Source organism: Mesoplodon bidens (assembly GCF_964165515.1).
Source record: "Mesoplodon bidens genome assembly, chromosome: 15".
NCBI classification, from domain to species: domain Eukaryota; kingdom Metazoa; phylum Chordata; class Mammalia; order Artiodactyla; family Ziphiidae; genus Mesoplodon; species Mesoplodon bidens.
The window spans coordinates 19,115,591-19,131,438 of NC_138171.1; the positions used below are offsets into that span (position 1 = coordinate 19,115,591).

At 44.6% G+C, this 15,848-nt stretch overlaps 1 protein-coding gene across 5 annotated transcripts in view; it reads left to right on the top strand.

Moving 5' to 3' along the window:
• The window catches only part of ZHX3 (zinc fingers and homeoboxes 3), a 132,901-nt gene that overhangs the window by 110,285 nt on the left and 6,768 nt on the right, over window positions 1–15,848 (top strand). For all 5 annotated transcript variants that reach the window (XM_081255351.1, XM_081255349.1, XM_081255348.1 and 2 more), the window contains one exon: window positions 11,704–14,703. In XM_081255351.1, the coding sequence (XP_081111477.1) occupies window positions 11,856–14,703 (2,848 nt within the window). In that variant the 5' untranslated portion in view covers window positions 11,704–11,855. The remainder of the gene's footprint in view (window positions 1–11,703; window positions 14,704–15,848) is intronic.

The following is a 15,848-nucleotide window of genomic DNA, read 5'->3' on the forward strand; positions in this document are numbered from 1 at the left end:
ATTTCTTTTAAATTGAGTATAGTTGATTTATAATACTATATTAGTTTCAGGTATACAACTTAGTGATTCAGTATTTTTATAGATTATACTCCATTTAAAGTTATTGCAAAATAATGGTTATATTTCCCTGTGCTGTACAATATATCCTTGTTGTTTATTTTATACAGAGCAGAGTAGTTTATGTCTGTTAATCCCATACCCCTATCTTACCTACCCCCTTCCCTCTCCCTACTGGTAACCACTAGTTTGTTCTCTATATCTGTAAGTCTGTTTCTGTTTTGTTATGTACAGTTGATTGTTTTACCTTTTAGATTCCACATATAAGTGGCATCGTAGAGTGTTTGTTGTTCTCTGACTTATTTCACTAAGCATAATATTGTCTAGGTCTATCCATGTTGTTGCAAATGGCAGAATTTCATTCTTTTTTATGGCTGAGTAATATTCTATCACATATATGTGTGTATGTATGTATACACACACACACACACACACATATATATATACACATACACACACATACACGCACCTCATCTTCTTTATTCATTCATCTGTTCGTGGACACTTAGGTAGCTTCCATATCTTGGCTATTGTAAATAGTGCTGCTGTGAACATTGAGGTGATGTATCTTTTCAAATTTGAGTTTTCATCTTTTCCAGATATATGCCCAGGAGTGAGATTGCTGGGTCATATGGTAGTTCTATTTTTAGTTTTTTGAGGAACCTCCATACTGTTTTCCATAGTGACTGCACCAATTTACATTCCCACCAACAGTGTACAAGGGTCCCTTTTCTCCACATTCTCACCAGCATTTGTTATTTGTAGACTTTTGGATGATAGCCATTTTGACAAGTGTGAGGTGATATAAGGTTTATTCTGAGGTCTTTTGCACATTTGCTTGTTAATGTGAATGGGCTCATTCTCTCCCCACCTCCATTTCCTTCTCTAATTGATTACTTTTGGCATATGGGAAACTTAATGATATGTGTGTGTTGCAGATATATCTCATCATCCTGTCAGTTCTCTTATTAGTTATAATACATTTTCAGGGAGTTTTCTTACTAGACAGTCCCCTGATATACAAGTAACACTGCTTTGTCTCAACGGTTTTTACCATCTAGCATCCTATTACTGTGTCAAATGATAATAGTGGGAATCCTTATCTTGTTCCTGACTTGAATGTTTCACTATTAGGTATAATGTTTGCTCTGGTTTCTGGGAGAAATCCTTCATCTAAGGACATTTCCTTCTTTTTTCCTTTATTTCCTTCATTTGCTAAATCTTTTCAAGAATGGTCGTTTAGACTTGAATAACACTAAAGAACAGTTGAAACCTAATGGACATATATAGAACACTTCACCCAACAACAGCAGAATATACACCCTCTCAAGTGCACAGAGAACATTTTCTAGGATAGATCACATGTTAGGACACAAAACAAGTCTTAAGAAATTTAAGAAGATTGAAATTGTATCAAGTATCTTTTTCAACCACAGTGAAATGAAACTAGGAACCAATAGCAGAAGGAAAACTGAAAAATTCACAAATATGAGGAAATTAAACAACACATTCTTGAACAACCAGTGGGTCAAGGAAGATATCACAAGGGAAGTTAGAGAATACCTTGAAACAAATGAAAACAAAAACACAACATTCCAAAACTTAGGTATGCAGCAAAAGCAGTACAAAGAGGGACATTTATAGCGGTAAATACTTTCATTAAAAAAGAAGAAAGATCTCAAATCAACTAACTTTATACCTCAAGGAACTAGAAAAAGAAGAACAAACTAAACCCAAAGCTGGCAGAAGGAAGGAAATAATAAAGATTAGAGGGAAAATAGAGAATAAAAAACAGTAGAAATATTCAAAACAGAGTTGAGTTTTTTTTTTAAAGACAGACAAAATTCACAAATGCTTAGCCAGACGAAGAAAAAAAGAGAGAAGACCCAGTAACAAAAATCAGAAATGAAAGAGGAGACAGTACAACTGATGCCACAAAAATAAAAAAGGTCATAAGAGACTATTATATGCCAACAAATTGGATAACCTAGAAGAAATGGATAAATTCTGCAGTACATACAACCTACCAAGACTGAATCATGAAGAAATAAAAAATCTGGCCAGACTTATAACTAATAAGGAGATTAAATCGGTAATCAAAAACCTTTTAACAAAGAAAAGCCAAATGGCTTCACTGGAGATTTCTACCAAACACTTAAAAAATTTGAATTCACCTGTACCTCAATCATAAATGAATGAATGGGACTTCCCTGGTGGCACAGTGGTTAAGAATCCGCCTGCCAATGCAGGGGACATGGTTTCAAGCCCTGGTCCAGGAAGATCCCACATGCTGCGGAGCAACTAAGCCCGTGCACCACAACTACTGAGCCTGCGCTCTAGAGCCTGCAAGCCACAACTACTGAATCCCACACGCCACAACTACTGAAGCCTGCATGCTTAGAGCCCATGCTCCACAACAAGAGAAGACACTGCAATGAGAAGCCCACGCATCACAACAAAGAAGAGTCCCCACTTGCCGCAACTAGAGAAAGCCCGCGCATAGCAACAAAGACCCAACGCAGCCAAAAAAATAAATAAATAAATAAATAAATGAAATAAATTTATTTAAAAAATGAATGAATGAATGAATGAATTTTAACACCAAACCTTGTCAAACTCTTCCAAAAATTGAAGAGGAGGGAACACTTCCAAACTCATGAGGTCAGCATTACCTGATACCAAAACCAGACAAAGATACTACAAGAAAAGAAGACTGCAGAACAATATTCCTGATGAATGTTGATATAAAAATGCTCAACAAAAGACTAGCAAATTGAATTCAACAGCATATTAAAAGGATTATATACTATGACCAAGTGGGTTTATTCCTGGAATGCAAGGATTTGTGAAAATCAATCAACGTAATATACAACATTAACAGAACTAAGGACAAAAACCATGTGATCATCTCAATTGATGAAGAAAAAGCACTTGATAAAATTTAACATCCTTTATGATAAAAACATTCAGCAAACTAGGAATGGAAGGTAATTACCTCAGCATAATAAAGGCCATATATGAAAAGCCCACAGCTAACATTATTCTTAATGGTGAAGAACTGAAAGCTTTTCATCTAGGATTAGGAACAAGGCAAGGATACCCACTCTCACCACCTCTTTTAAACTACTGGAAGTCTTAGCAGAGGCATCTGACTTGGAAAGGAAAAAGTAAAATTGTCTGTGTACACAGGTGACATGATCATATAGATAGAAAACCCTAAAGATTCCACCAAAATAACTGTTAGAACAAAGGAATTCAACAAAGTTACAGGACACAAAATCAACACACAACAAAATCAGCTTGTATATACTAACAGGGAAAAATCCAAAAAGGAAATTAGGAAAATAGTCTCATTTACAATAATGTCAGAAAGAATAAAATACTTAAGCTTAATCAAGGAGTCAAAAGACTTGTACATTAAAAACTACAGAACAATTCCAAAAGAAATTAAAGAGAATGCAAGTAAATAGACATCTCATGTTCATGGATTGAAAAACTTAATATTGTTAAAATGTCCATACTACCCAAAGTAATCTACAGGTTCAGGGCTATCCCTATCAGTATCCCATTGACATTTGCTTGCAGAAATGGAAAAAAAAATTCTAAAATTCATATGGAATCTCAAAGGACCCTGAATAGCCAAAACAATCTTGTGAAAGAAAAACAAAGCTGGAGGCCTCACACATCCTGATTTCAAAATATATTACAAAACTACAGTGATAAAAACAGTATGGTACTGGCATAAAGACAGGCACAGACCAATGGAACAGAATACAGAGCCCAGAAATAAAACTCTCTCACATATGACCAAATGATCTTCAGCAAGGATGCCAAGGCTACACAGTGGAGAAAGGATAGTCTCTTCAGCAAATGTTCAACAGATGGTGATGTGGGAAAACTGGACATCCACATGAAAAAGAATAAAGTTGGACCATTACTTTACATCATATATAAAAATTAAGTCAAAAATAAAGACCTAAACATAGGACCTGAAACTGTAAAACTCCTGGAAGGAAACAGGAGAAAAGCTTCATGATGTTGGTTTGTCAGTGATTTCTTGGCTGTGACACAAAAAGCACATGCAACAAAAGCAAAAATAGACAAATGGGACTATATTAACCTTAAAAACTTCTGTGCATCAAAGGAAACAGTGAACAGAAAGAAAAGGCAACCTATAGAATGGGAGAAAATATTTGCAAACCATATATCTGATAATGGGTTAATATCTGGAATACATAAAGAACTCTTACAACACAAAAACAGAAAACAACCTGATTAAAAATGGGCAAAGGACTTGGATAGACATTTCTCCAAAGAAGCTATACAAAAGGCCAACAAGCATATGAAGAGATGCTCAACATCACTAATCATTAGCGAAATGCAGAACAAACCAAATCGGATATCACCTCACGCCTGTTAGGATGGCCACTATCTACCCCACGCCCCCCCCCCCAAAAAAAAACCAAAAAACAAAAAACAAAAAACCACACACACAAAAATAATAAGTGCTGGTGAGGGTGTAGAAAAGTTGGAACCCTTGTCACTGTTGGGAATGTAAAATGGTGTAGATACTATGGAAAACATTATGAAGGTTCCTTAGTAAATCCATGTCTCCAGCAAACCTACTTCAGGGTTTATGTCCAGAAGAATTGAAAGCAGGAACTTGATATTTGTACACCCATGTTCATAGCATTATTTACAATAGCCAAGATATGGAAGCAACTTAAATGTCCATCACCAGATGAATGGATAAAGAAAATGTGGAGAATATATGCGCGCACACACACACACACACACACACACACACATATATGTATATACATATATATATATACACATGCACAATGTATATATATGTATGTATATGTATACACACACAATGGAATATTATTTAGCCCTTCAAAGGAAGGGAATCCTGTCACATGATACCACATGGGTGAACCTTGAGGACATAAGTGAAATAAGCCAGTCACAGAAACAAAAGTTCTGCATGGATCCACTTACACGAGGTGTCTAAAGTTGTCAAACTTGTAGAGGCAGAAAGTAGAATGGTGGTTTTCAGGGGCTGGGGAAGGGGAAAGGGGACCCATTTTTTTTTTTTTTTTTTTTTTTTTTTTGCGGAACGCGGGCCTCTCACTGTTGTGGCCTCTCCCATTGCGGAGCACAGGCTCTGGATGTGCAGGCTCAGCAGCCATGGCTCACGGGCCTAGCTGCTCCACGGCATGTGGGATCTTCCCGGACTGGGGCACGAACCCGTGTTCCCTGCATCGGCAGGCGGACTCTCAACCACTGCGCCACCAGGGAAGCCCCAGGGGACCCATTTTTGTTCAGTGAGTATAGTGTTGCAGTTCTGCAAGATGAAAAGAGGTCTGGAAATCCGACATACAACAGTGTGGGTGTAGTTAACACTACTGTATACTTAAAAGTAGTTAAGATGGTAAATTTTAAGTTATGTGTTTTTTACCACAAGAAAAAACGTGGGTGTAATCCTATTAAGTGCTGTTTTGGTTTCTCTCCTTTAATTTATTAATGATGTTAATGATTTTTAGAGATTTCCTAGTTTTAAAACATCCTTGCAATGTTGGTATAAACCACAGCTTCCTCTGATAGATGATGAAGAGCCAATTTCCTTAATATATAGAGAACTCTTAAAATCCATAGGAAAATGGACAAAAAATAATTTATCACAAAATGTCAGTAACACGTGAAAAGATTCTCAGCCATGCCTGTAAAGAAATGCAAGTTAAAACAGTAGTGACCAGTTTTTCATGTATGTATTAGCAAAGACTAGAAGTGGTGATGACATGCAGTGACACTTAGATCACTTCATTCTCTGGTGATGGGGGTGAAAATCAGTACCACCTATTTAGAGGGCAGTTTTGTAGTTTACTGACAGTATTTTAAATGCCACAGCAATTGTAGTTATAAGAAATTCAGAATTTCAGATATTTTCAAATGTGCAAAAGTATTCGCAGGGATAGCCATTTACACATTTTTGTAAGAGTTTAAAAAATTGGCGAAATGTAAACATCTGTTAAGAGCTAGGTTGGTTAAGTAAATTACGATGCATGCATAAATTGGAACAGTGTTTAAAAGACTGAGATAAACTATAGGTTCTGACATGGAGAGATGTTGGAACTACATTGTTGTGGGAAGGAAAAAAGAGGATCAGAACAGAATGTGAAAATACAACTCCTTTTTTGGTTTTTTAAAAAATTGGTTGTAGTAACTTATGTCTAGAAAACATATCTGAAATAATGGGCCCTAGGTTGTTAACAGTGGCTATCTCTGGGGAGAATAGGAAGGATTTTCACTTTTCTTCATTATTTCTGAGAGAAACTCTACATAGAGCATCATTTGAAATAGAAAGGAAAAAAGATAAGTCTCAACGTAAATCTGTATTGCTAACAATTACAAAGAAAAGGGAATGCTACCTGCAAATTTTTATTTTGGAATGAGTTGAGGTTTCCTTGTGATCCGTTATACCACATGACCCACTTTTAAATATGTCTCATGAATGTTCTTAAAAGAATATGAAGTTGATTACTGTGGAGTATTCAAGACTACCCAAATCTGTCAAATCATCCTCGTTACAGAAGTCTCATTCTTCACATCCTTTCTTGTTGTCTACTTGAGCTTTCAAAACCACAAGTAGTATATTGAAATCTCTGATTATGTTTCTGTAACTCTGTCAGCTTCTCCTATTATTCCTGTTTCTATCATTAAATTGTGGGTTGTATGTCCAGGAGGGCCCAGGCCCGGCCACCATAACACTTGGAAAGTGTCTACTGACAGTCGCATTCTAAACATTTGAAATCTTTTGTTGAACTCTTATTGTCCTTTCAGTTCCTTCCTGAGAATTAAAACAACAACAGAAAGTTCCTGATTTATCTATAATTTAAAGCTAAACACTTTAAGAATTTGGTCTACAAACTCATTTCCAGCCCCCATATGTGTGGTATTTTGCAGTGTTGAAGTACAGTGACAATTAGCTGCAGCTTTGTTAATTTAGGGAATTGAGCAATTCCCAGGTTCCAAAGACAGATTCTGGGGGGAAAGCTATGTACTTTCAGTCTTATTCCCTCATTAAAAAAACAATCCATTTATAAGACAGAAACTTTCGAGACGGTGTAGAAAGGATTGTACAAAGAATGAAGAACCTGCAATTGTCATCTGGTCCTTTGCTGCGAGTCTCTTTGGCAGCACAGAACCTCACATTTATACAGCTCACCTCACTCGGGGCTCGACTAGGCAAACAGTGTGTTTCCTCACAGTAATTGCTGCCTTGCTTGTCAGGCGTGGTCCGTGAGTGCCTTCTGGAGGAGTGGTTTCTAGATAATTAGAGCTTTCCCCTTTAAGCGCCGCTTTTATTGGATGCCCTTTAAAAAAATGTATGACAAATAGACCAACCCCAGCTTACCTACATGGGTCATGTTGCTGGAAGTAGCCCCGTGGCAGTAGCCAGGTGGTGGGTACGTGGATATTCACTGAGCAATTCTTTCAACTTTGCTGAATGTTTGAAATCTTTCCTAATAAACACCGGGGGTACATGCAGCTCAGGAAAGTCATGCAGGCCTTCGTCCAGCAGTGCTGTGGTTGCCCGGAGAGCTCAGTGCGTGGCGCGGTTGAGGGCAGGTTGAGGGCAGGCTCCGTGCCCAGCCTGCCAGCCTCTGCTGCCCCCCAGCTGTGCGCCCTGCAGGTGGTTACTGCACTTCTCTGAGCCTTGTCTGTACAATGGGAGTGACGGTAGTTCCTCCTCTGGGGTTTGCTGTGAGAGTGAAGTGAGAGGGTGTGGCTACAAGCACTCCCTGCGGTATTGGTATTAAGCACCCAGTGACCTTTGGCAATGGCTGCCCCTCCTCCCCCCTCCCCCACTGCTGTTGTTCAGTCATCTTCGTCATGGATGACTCACTCCCTCAGAGAACGGTAGGCAGCGGTGCTCCCCTCCATCATTGATTTGAAGGACAATTTGGGGCTCTACCCTGAGACTCAATTGTGAATGACATTGGGACCATTTCCCCCAATCAAATGCATCTTCATGTTGTCCCCCTCTCAGCCTTAGTAAATGAAATACGAGGGACATAATGTAACTCTTCCTCGGTGGAGCCCAGTCCCCAGAGCAAATGTCAGTTAGGCCTGAGTGTCCGGTGCTGTGCGCCTTGGGCGGGCACTTCCCTGCCCCTCAGCTCTGCTGCTCTCTGGCCTCCTGGTGAGCACGCTTGCTTCCTTAGCTGCCAGGTCTCTCTCGCCTCAAACCTGACGTTCACAGCCACTGCCTTTCACCTTTCACCGGGGCAGAAGTCAGGAAGAGGAAGGCAACTCAGGAAGTCATAAATCAATGGCATCACCTGTAACCTTAGAAGTGAGAATGATGACCCTCTTCTGCAGAGCTGAGTGCTGTAACTTTCTGTCCTCCACCTTTCTTGGGTTTTTGAAGTCCTTTCAGTGGTTTTTAGTATATTCACAGTTTTATGCAACCATCACCACTACCTAATTTTAGAACATTTGCATCACCCCCAAGAGAAACCTCATCCCCATTAGTGGTCAGTCCCCATTCTCCCCTCCCCTCAGCCCTTGGCAAACACGAATCTATTTTCTGTCGCTATGGATGTACCTATTCTGGGTGTTTCATACAAACGCAGTCACATGACATGTGGCATTTTGTGTCTGTCTTCATGATGTTTCTGTCCGTGCTGTAGTGTGTGTCAGTACTTCATGTCTTTCTGTGGCTGAACAGTAGTCCGTCATAGGGACATGCCGTATTGTGTTATTCATTCACCCGTTGACGGTCGTTGAGGTTGCTTCTACTATTTGGCTATTATTATGAGGATGCTCTGAATATTTGTGTGGACATATTTTCATTTCTATTTGGTATATACCAAGGAGTGGAATTACTGGGTCCTATGGTAACTGTATATATAACTTTCTGAGGAACTGCCAAACTGTTTTCTGAAGTGCAGCAGTGGCTGCACTATTTCACCTTCCCACCAGCAACTAGGAAGGCTCTAGTTTCCCCCACTTCCTCACCTGTAGTATTATCTGTCATTGTGATTATAGCCATCCTGGTGGGTGTGAATTAGTATCTCAATGTGGCTTTAATTTGTATTTCCCTAGTGACTAATGATGTTGAGCACTTATTTTAATATGCTTATTGGTCATTTGTATGTCTTCTTTGGAGAAATGTCTATTCAAATCCTTTACCTATTTTTTTTTTTTTTTTTTTTTTTTTGGCTGTACGCGGGCCTCTCACTGCTGTGGCCTCTCCTGTTGCGGAGCACAGGCTCCGGACACACAGGCTCCGCGGCCATGGCTCGCGGGCCCAGCCGCTCTGCGGCATGCGGGATCTTCCGGGACCGGGGCACGAACCCGCGTCCCCTGCATCGGCAGGCGGACTCCCAACCACTGCGCCACCAGGGAAGCCCTCCTTTACCTATTTTTAAATTGGGTTTTTGTCTTTTTATTATTCAGTTATGAGCGCCTTACCAGATATGTGATTTGCAAATATTTTCTCCCATTCTGTGGCTTGTCTTTTTCACTTTCTTGATGATGACCTTTGAAGCACAAAAGTTTTTAAATTTTGATGAAGTCTGACTTATCTGTTTTTGTCTTATGTCACTTGCACATTCAGATATTCTATTTGATGTCTTCAGTGTCTTATCGGAAAATCTGATTGGCTTACTGGAAACAAAACTGTATTATTCTTAGTTTTCCTGATTTGGAATCTAATCAGGTGGTAAAGCACTTGATTTAAAATGTTTGCCAGTAATATATAGATAGAAGAGCTTAGAAATGTTGATACTTGTTGAACTGGTAAATTACCCGTTTCTGTGCGCTCAGCCTCAGGAAATAATATTATAGAAGAAATACATCCTACATGCCCAGAGGTCATTTCACTGTCACCTATGAGAGTGGCATGCTGAAAGCCAGTTCATAGCAGAGGAGGTGGTTAAGTCCATAGTGGTACATTATTAGGCAGCTATTGCATATTATAATTACGAAGCTGATTTAATGACACTGTTGATGAAATGTTTAGTGAAGAAAACTAAACACAAGTGTGTGCCCATTAATGATTAAAAATGTGTATAAAATATCTGGACTAGATGGAAGATTATAGGTGGCTTTCTTAAATTTCATTTTCTATTGATATATTTTTTTTACTATTAAAAATTAAGTTTAAAAAACATGCATGACATTTCACATCAGTGGGGGAAATGGTGACAAGTGGGTACACTGGGTATCTGTTTATCCTTATCTCACACCAACTGTTTTTTTAAGAGTAATTATTTTTTATCATCATGATCACCAGGACTAGCCTTAAAATCAGAAAAAATAGTTTGCTGTGTTTATTTACTAAGAATTTGAACAGAGGTATTTAATTTTCTTTACATTTTTATATCAAATCCAAACACTGATGAAAACATGATTCTGGTATTAGAGTTACTATTATTTTAGTCATTATCAGCATTGCAATTTGCTAAGAAAAAAGGTAATGATGATTGTGGTGGTATGTTAATAGTAGAGATTACAGAAATACTTTTCTCCTGGCATCTCATGAAATAATTAGTAGTAGTAGTATTTTACATGTAAATAAATCAGTCATCCCAGCTTTTTTTTTTTTTTTTTTGCGGTACGCGGGCCTCCCACTGCTGTGGCCTCTCCCGTTGCAGAGCACAGGCTCCGGACACGCAGGCACAGCGGCCATGGCTCACGGGTCCAGCCGCTCCGTGGCATGTGGGATCTTCCCGGACCGGGGCACGAACCTGTGTCCTCTGCATCGGCAGGCGGACTCTCAACCACTGCGCCACCAGGGAAGCCCCATCCCAGCTTTTGAAATAAATTTGAAATGGAGCAAAGATTTAAGGGTTTTTGTTTTTTGGTTTTTGGTTTTTTTTTTTTTTAAGGACTAATAAAGGCACTGAAAAAAATAAAAAGTAAGCCCAATACAAGGTCACGGGTAGCATGCACACCCAAGGTGAGGCTACTTGTGGGGTTGCTGCCCCAGAGAGAGATGTACAGTTCATGGGCCACAAACCGCGTCTGTGGATCCCCTGACCCTCTGACCTCGGGCTTCACCTGAGCAACAGGGGGCCGGGGTGACAGGGTAGCAGGCAGGGACGGCCCGCAGAGCCCCGCTCCTGTGGCATCAGTGCCCCTCACCAGTGCATGCACTGCAGTGGGCTTGGCCTCTGGGCCTGGAGCGGGCGTCCTGCTCTCACACGTGGGAAGGCTATGAAAAGAAAACCCTTGTGGGCCCAAACATTTAAACAAGAATTACACTAGGATCTTTTGTTCTCGCTATGACACGGTCAGAATTCATTTGGAGGTCCAGAAGAGGGTTTTTTTTGTTGTTGTCATTTTTGAATCTGAGTTATTTTATGTGAGGAAACAGAGGGAAACACAACACAGAAACACATGGCTGAAGTCTGTCCAGTGGTGTTGGGACGTCCCTGGGTCATTCCTCAGGGCACTATTTTTGTGAGTGTTTGGGGGGCTTCTGACTCAGAAGTCACATCGGAGGTTGGATGTTGGATTCCTTGGGAAAAGACCCGGGTGATCAAAGGCAAGCAGTGGCGTGTGCCTGGGGATCTGGGAAATACACACACAGCCCGAGAGAGGGATGCTCACTGTTTCTCTTTTCCTCCTCAGGTTTAATAGGGAAAACCTGCTTTCTGCAAACAACTGAAAAAGCCGCCTTCGGAAGCTGTTTCTTTAGGCCTCATGGAGCAGCTGGAACCTGTGCTGTGAGGCCCCCGACAGGACGAACTGTCGCCCACTGATCACCCAGTGCGGCTGTCACCATGGCCAGCAAGAGGAAGTCCACCACCCCGTGCATGATCCCCGTGAAGACCGTGGTGCTGCAGGACACCAGCGCCGAGGCCCTGCCCGAGGAGCCCGTGCCCGAGGGGCCCCCGCAGGAGCCACCCCCAGAAGCTCCCCCCACCAGCGGCGAGGCCACCCAGGGCGCCAGCAGTCCAGACAGTGCCGCACTGGCCAACGGGCACCGGAGCACCTTGGACGGCTACACATATGCCTGTAAATGCTGTGACTTCAGATCCCAGGACATAACCCGGTTTGTGGGACACCTGAGCTCAGAGCACACAGACTTTAGCAAAGACCCAAACTTTGTATGCACTGAATGCAGTTTTCTGGCAAAAACTCCCGAGGGGCTTTCTCTGCACAATGCCAAGTGTCACTCGGGGGAAGCCACCTTTGTGTGGAATGTGGCCAAGCCAGACAATCATGTCGTCGTGGAGCAGAGTGTCCCTGAGAGCACCAGCCCTCCCGACCCATCGGGGGAGCCAAACCTGGAAGGGACGGATGGACAGGCGGAAATCATCATCACCAAAACTCCAATCATGAAGATAATGAAAGGCAAAGCCGAAGCCAAAAAAATTCACACGCTCAAGGAGAACGTCCCCAGTCAGCCTACTGGGGAGGCCTTACCGAACCCTTCAGCTGGGGACACGGAGGTGAAAGAGGGGGACCACACCTTTGTCAACGGGGCAGCCCCGGTCAGCCAGGCCTCTACCAACTCCACAAAACCCCCACACTCGGCCAACGGGCCCCTGCTGGGGACGGTGCCGGTGCTGCCCGCGGGCATCGCCCAGTTCCTCTCCCTCCAGCAGCCGCCCCCACACGCCCAGCACCACGCCCACCAGCCCCTGCCTACGGCCAAGTCCCTCCCCAAAGTGATGATCCCCCTGAGCAGCATTCCCACGTACAACGCGGCCATGGACTCCAACAGCTTTCTGAAGAACTCCTTCCACAAGTTCCCCTACCCAACCAAAGCCGAGCTCTGCTATTTGACTGTGGTCACCAAGTACCCGGAAGAACAGCTCAAGATCTGGTTCACCGCCCAGAGGCTGAAGCAAGGTATCAGCTGGTCCCCAGAGGAGATTGAGGATGCCCGGAAAAAGATGTTCAACACGGTCATTCAGTCCGTCCCTCAGCCCACGATCACTGTCCTCAACACCCCGCTGGTTGCCAGTGGCGGCAACGTCCAACATCTCATCCAGCCCACACTGCCTGGCCACGTGGTGGGCCAGCCAGAGGGCACAGCCGGGGGACTTCTGGTCACTCAGCCACTGATGGCCAATGGGTTACAGGCACCCAGCTCATCTCTCCCCCTGGCAGTCACATCTGTCCCCAAGCTGCCCGCTGTTGCACCCATTAACACCGTGTGTTCAAATACAACGTCCGCCGTGAAGGTGGTGAATGCCGCCCAGTCCCTCCTCACGGCCTGCCCCAGCATCACCTCCCAAGCCTTCCTGGATGCCAGCATCTACAAAAACAAGAAATCTCACGAACAGCTGTCAGCTCTGAAAGGGAGCTTCTGTCGGAACCAGTTCCCAGGACAGAGCGAAGTTGAGCATCTGACCAAAGTGACCGGCCTCAGCACCCGTGAGGTGCGGAAGTGGTTCAGCGACCGCAGGTACCACTGCCGGAATCTGAAGGGCTCCAGGACCGGGCTGGCCGGGGAGCACGGCGCCCTCCTCGTCGACTCTGTGCCCGAGGTGCCCTTCTCCCTGGCGTCCAAGGCCCCGGAGGTGACCTGCTTCCTGACAGCGGCCACCCCGGCTAGCCCCCCTTCTGCCAAGCGACAGTCCTGGCACCAGACCCCCGACTTCACACCAACCAAATACAAGGAGCGGGCCCCCGAGCAGCTCAGAGCCCTGGAGAACAGTTTTGCACAAAACCCCCTTCCTCTCGACGAGGAACTGGACCGCCTGAGGACCGAGACCAAGATGACCCGCAGGGAGATTGATGGCTGGTTTTCAGAGAGACGGAAAAAAGTGAGCGCCGAGGAGGCCAGGAAGGCTGAGGAGGGCGCCTCTCAGGGCGAGGAGGAGGCCGCCGAGGACGAGGGGGAGGAGGGCTCTGCCAGGGACCCGAGGGGCCCAGGGGAGGACGGCTCCCCGGAAGCGCCCGGCAGCCACGTGCTGGCAGAACGCAAAGTCAGCCCCATCAAAATCAACCTCAAGAACCTGCGAGTCACAGAGGCCAACGGCAAGGGCGAGCTCCCGGGGCTGGGCGCCTGTGAGCCTGAGGACGACGCGCCCAGCAAGCCAGCGGAGCCGCTGCCGGGCAAGGTGAGCTACAGGAAGACGGCCCAGCAGCGGCACCTGCTGCGGCAGCTCTTCCTGCAGACGCAGTGGCCCAGCAACCAGGACTACGACTCCATCATGGCCCAGACGGGCCTGCCGCGGCCCGAGGTGGTGCGCTGGTTTGGGGACAGCAGGTACGCCCTGAAGAATGGCCAGCTCAAGTGGTACGAAGACTACAGACGGGGCAACTTCCCCCCCGGGCTGCTGGTCATCAGCCCCGGCAACCGGGAGCTGCTGCAGGACTATTATGTGACCCACAAGATGCTGTACGAGCAGGACCTGCAGAGCCTCTGCGACAAGACCCAGATGAGCGCCCAGCAGGTCAAGCAGTGGTTTGCCGAGAGGATGGGCGAGGAGACCCGGGCCGTGGCCGACACGGGTGGTGAGGGCCAGGGCCCCAGCGACCCTGCAGCAGTTCACAAAGGGATGGGCGACACCTATTCAGAGGTGTCTGAAAACAGTGAGTCATGGGAGCCCGGTGCCCCTGAGGCCAGCTCAGAGCCCGTTGACACGCCGAGTCCCCAGGCTGGACCTCAGCTGGGTAAGGAGCCTGTGGGGCTGTGCCGTCCTCTGTGGGTCTGGGGGGCACCTGTGGCAGGCACCGAATCCAGTGCCGGGGCATCTGCTGTTTCTAAGGCTGTCTGGCAGCAGGACCACGTTGTCTGGCTGCTTCAGGGAGCACCTGGCAGCAGAATCCATTGGAGCATCATCATATGATAAAGGCTTGACAGTTGGTTTTTCGTTTCGTGTTTGTTAAACCTGCACAGGGGAAGGAGTGTAGTGAACCTCCAAGGGCCCCACCCTTTTCTAGTCATTTCTTAGCCAAAGGAGAATAGGTCAGAATGTCATCTGAGCCAGATGGAACCACGACCACTGGGTAAGAGAGAGAATAGGACTTACGAGGAAATTCAACCCAAATTGGTGAACAAAAGCAGAGGGAACCTTTAACTGACCTTAGATACATGAAGTGCTTTTTTTTCTAAATGATGAAAAATCCTGTAATTTGCACTTCAATTATTCTTCCTGATGTAGAGGTAGTGGAAAATCTTCTTCCCTCTTAGACATAACATGGAATCGAAAGCTTGAATTTTGTTCCTCAGTTTCTCTGGATCAGGACATTAATACTTGAAAGAAAGCTTTAGAAGATTATTTTACTGAAGACAGTTTGAAGCCTCAGACAAATTACGTTATTGGGTGTTGATTTTCTCGGGTCTTGATCTCTGAGTTCCCGGCCTCTCCCTTCCGTCCCACCCTCCTCTTGGGTGGCCTTGTCACAGGTTGGCCAGGAGCGAGGTAGCTGAGCTCTTCATGGGAGGCTGTGGAAACCAAGGAAGTATCTGGATTCCCAGATTCCCTGATCTGGGACCTTTAGAAGGTGGTTCCAGGGCCGGCGTTTCTGGACTCGACCTTGTTCCCTCCAAGCCCCTGTGAGTCAGTGAGGTCCCCGCAGGGAGCATCATGGGCACCAGGGAACAGGTGTGGGCTCACAGGGCGGGTTGCCTCAGGCACCTTCTCCAGCACCGGGCCTGCCCACCCCTGGCTTTGGCTCTGCCAGCAAAATGGCAGATTGCTGGGCACTAGGAAGAACTAATTTCTTTAGGTGTGTTTTGTTTTGTTTTTTTTTAATTGAAATTCTACTGAATTATATTCTTTTCTTTTTTTTTTTTTTTGAATTACATTCTTGTA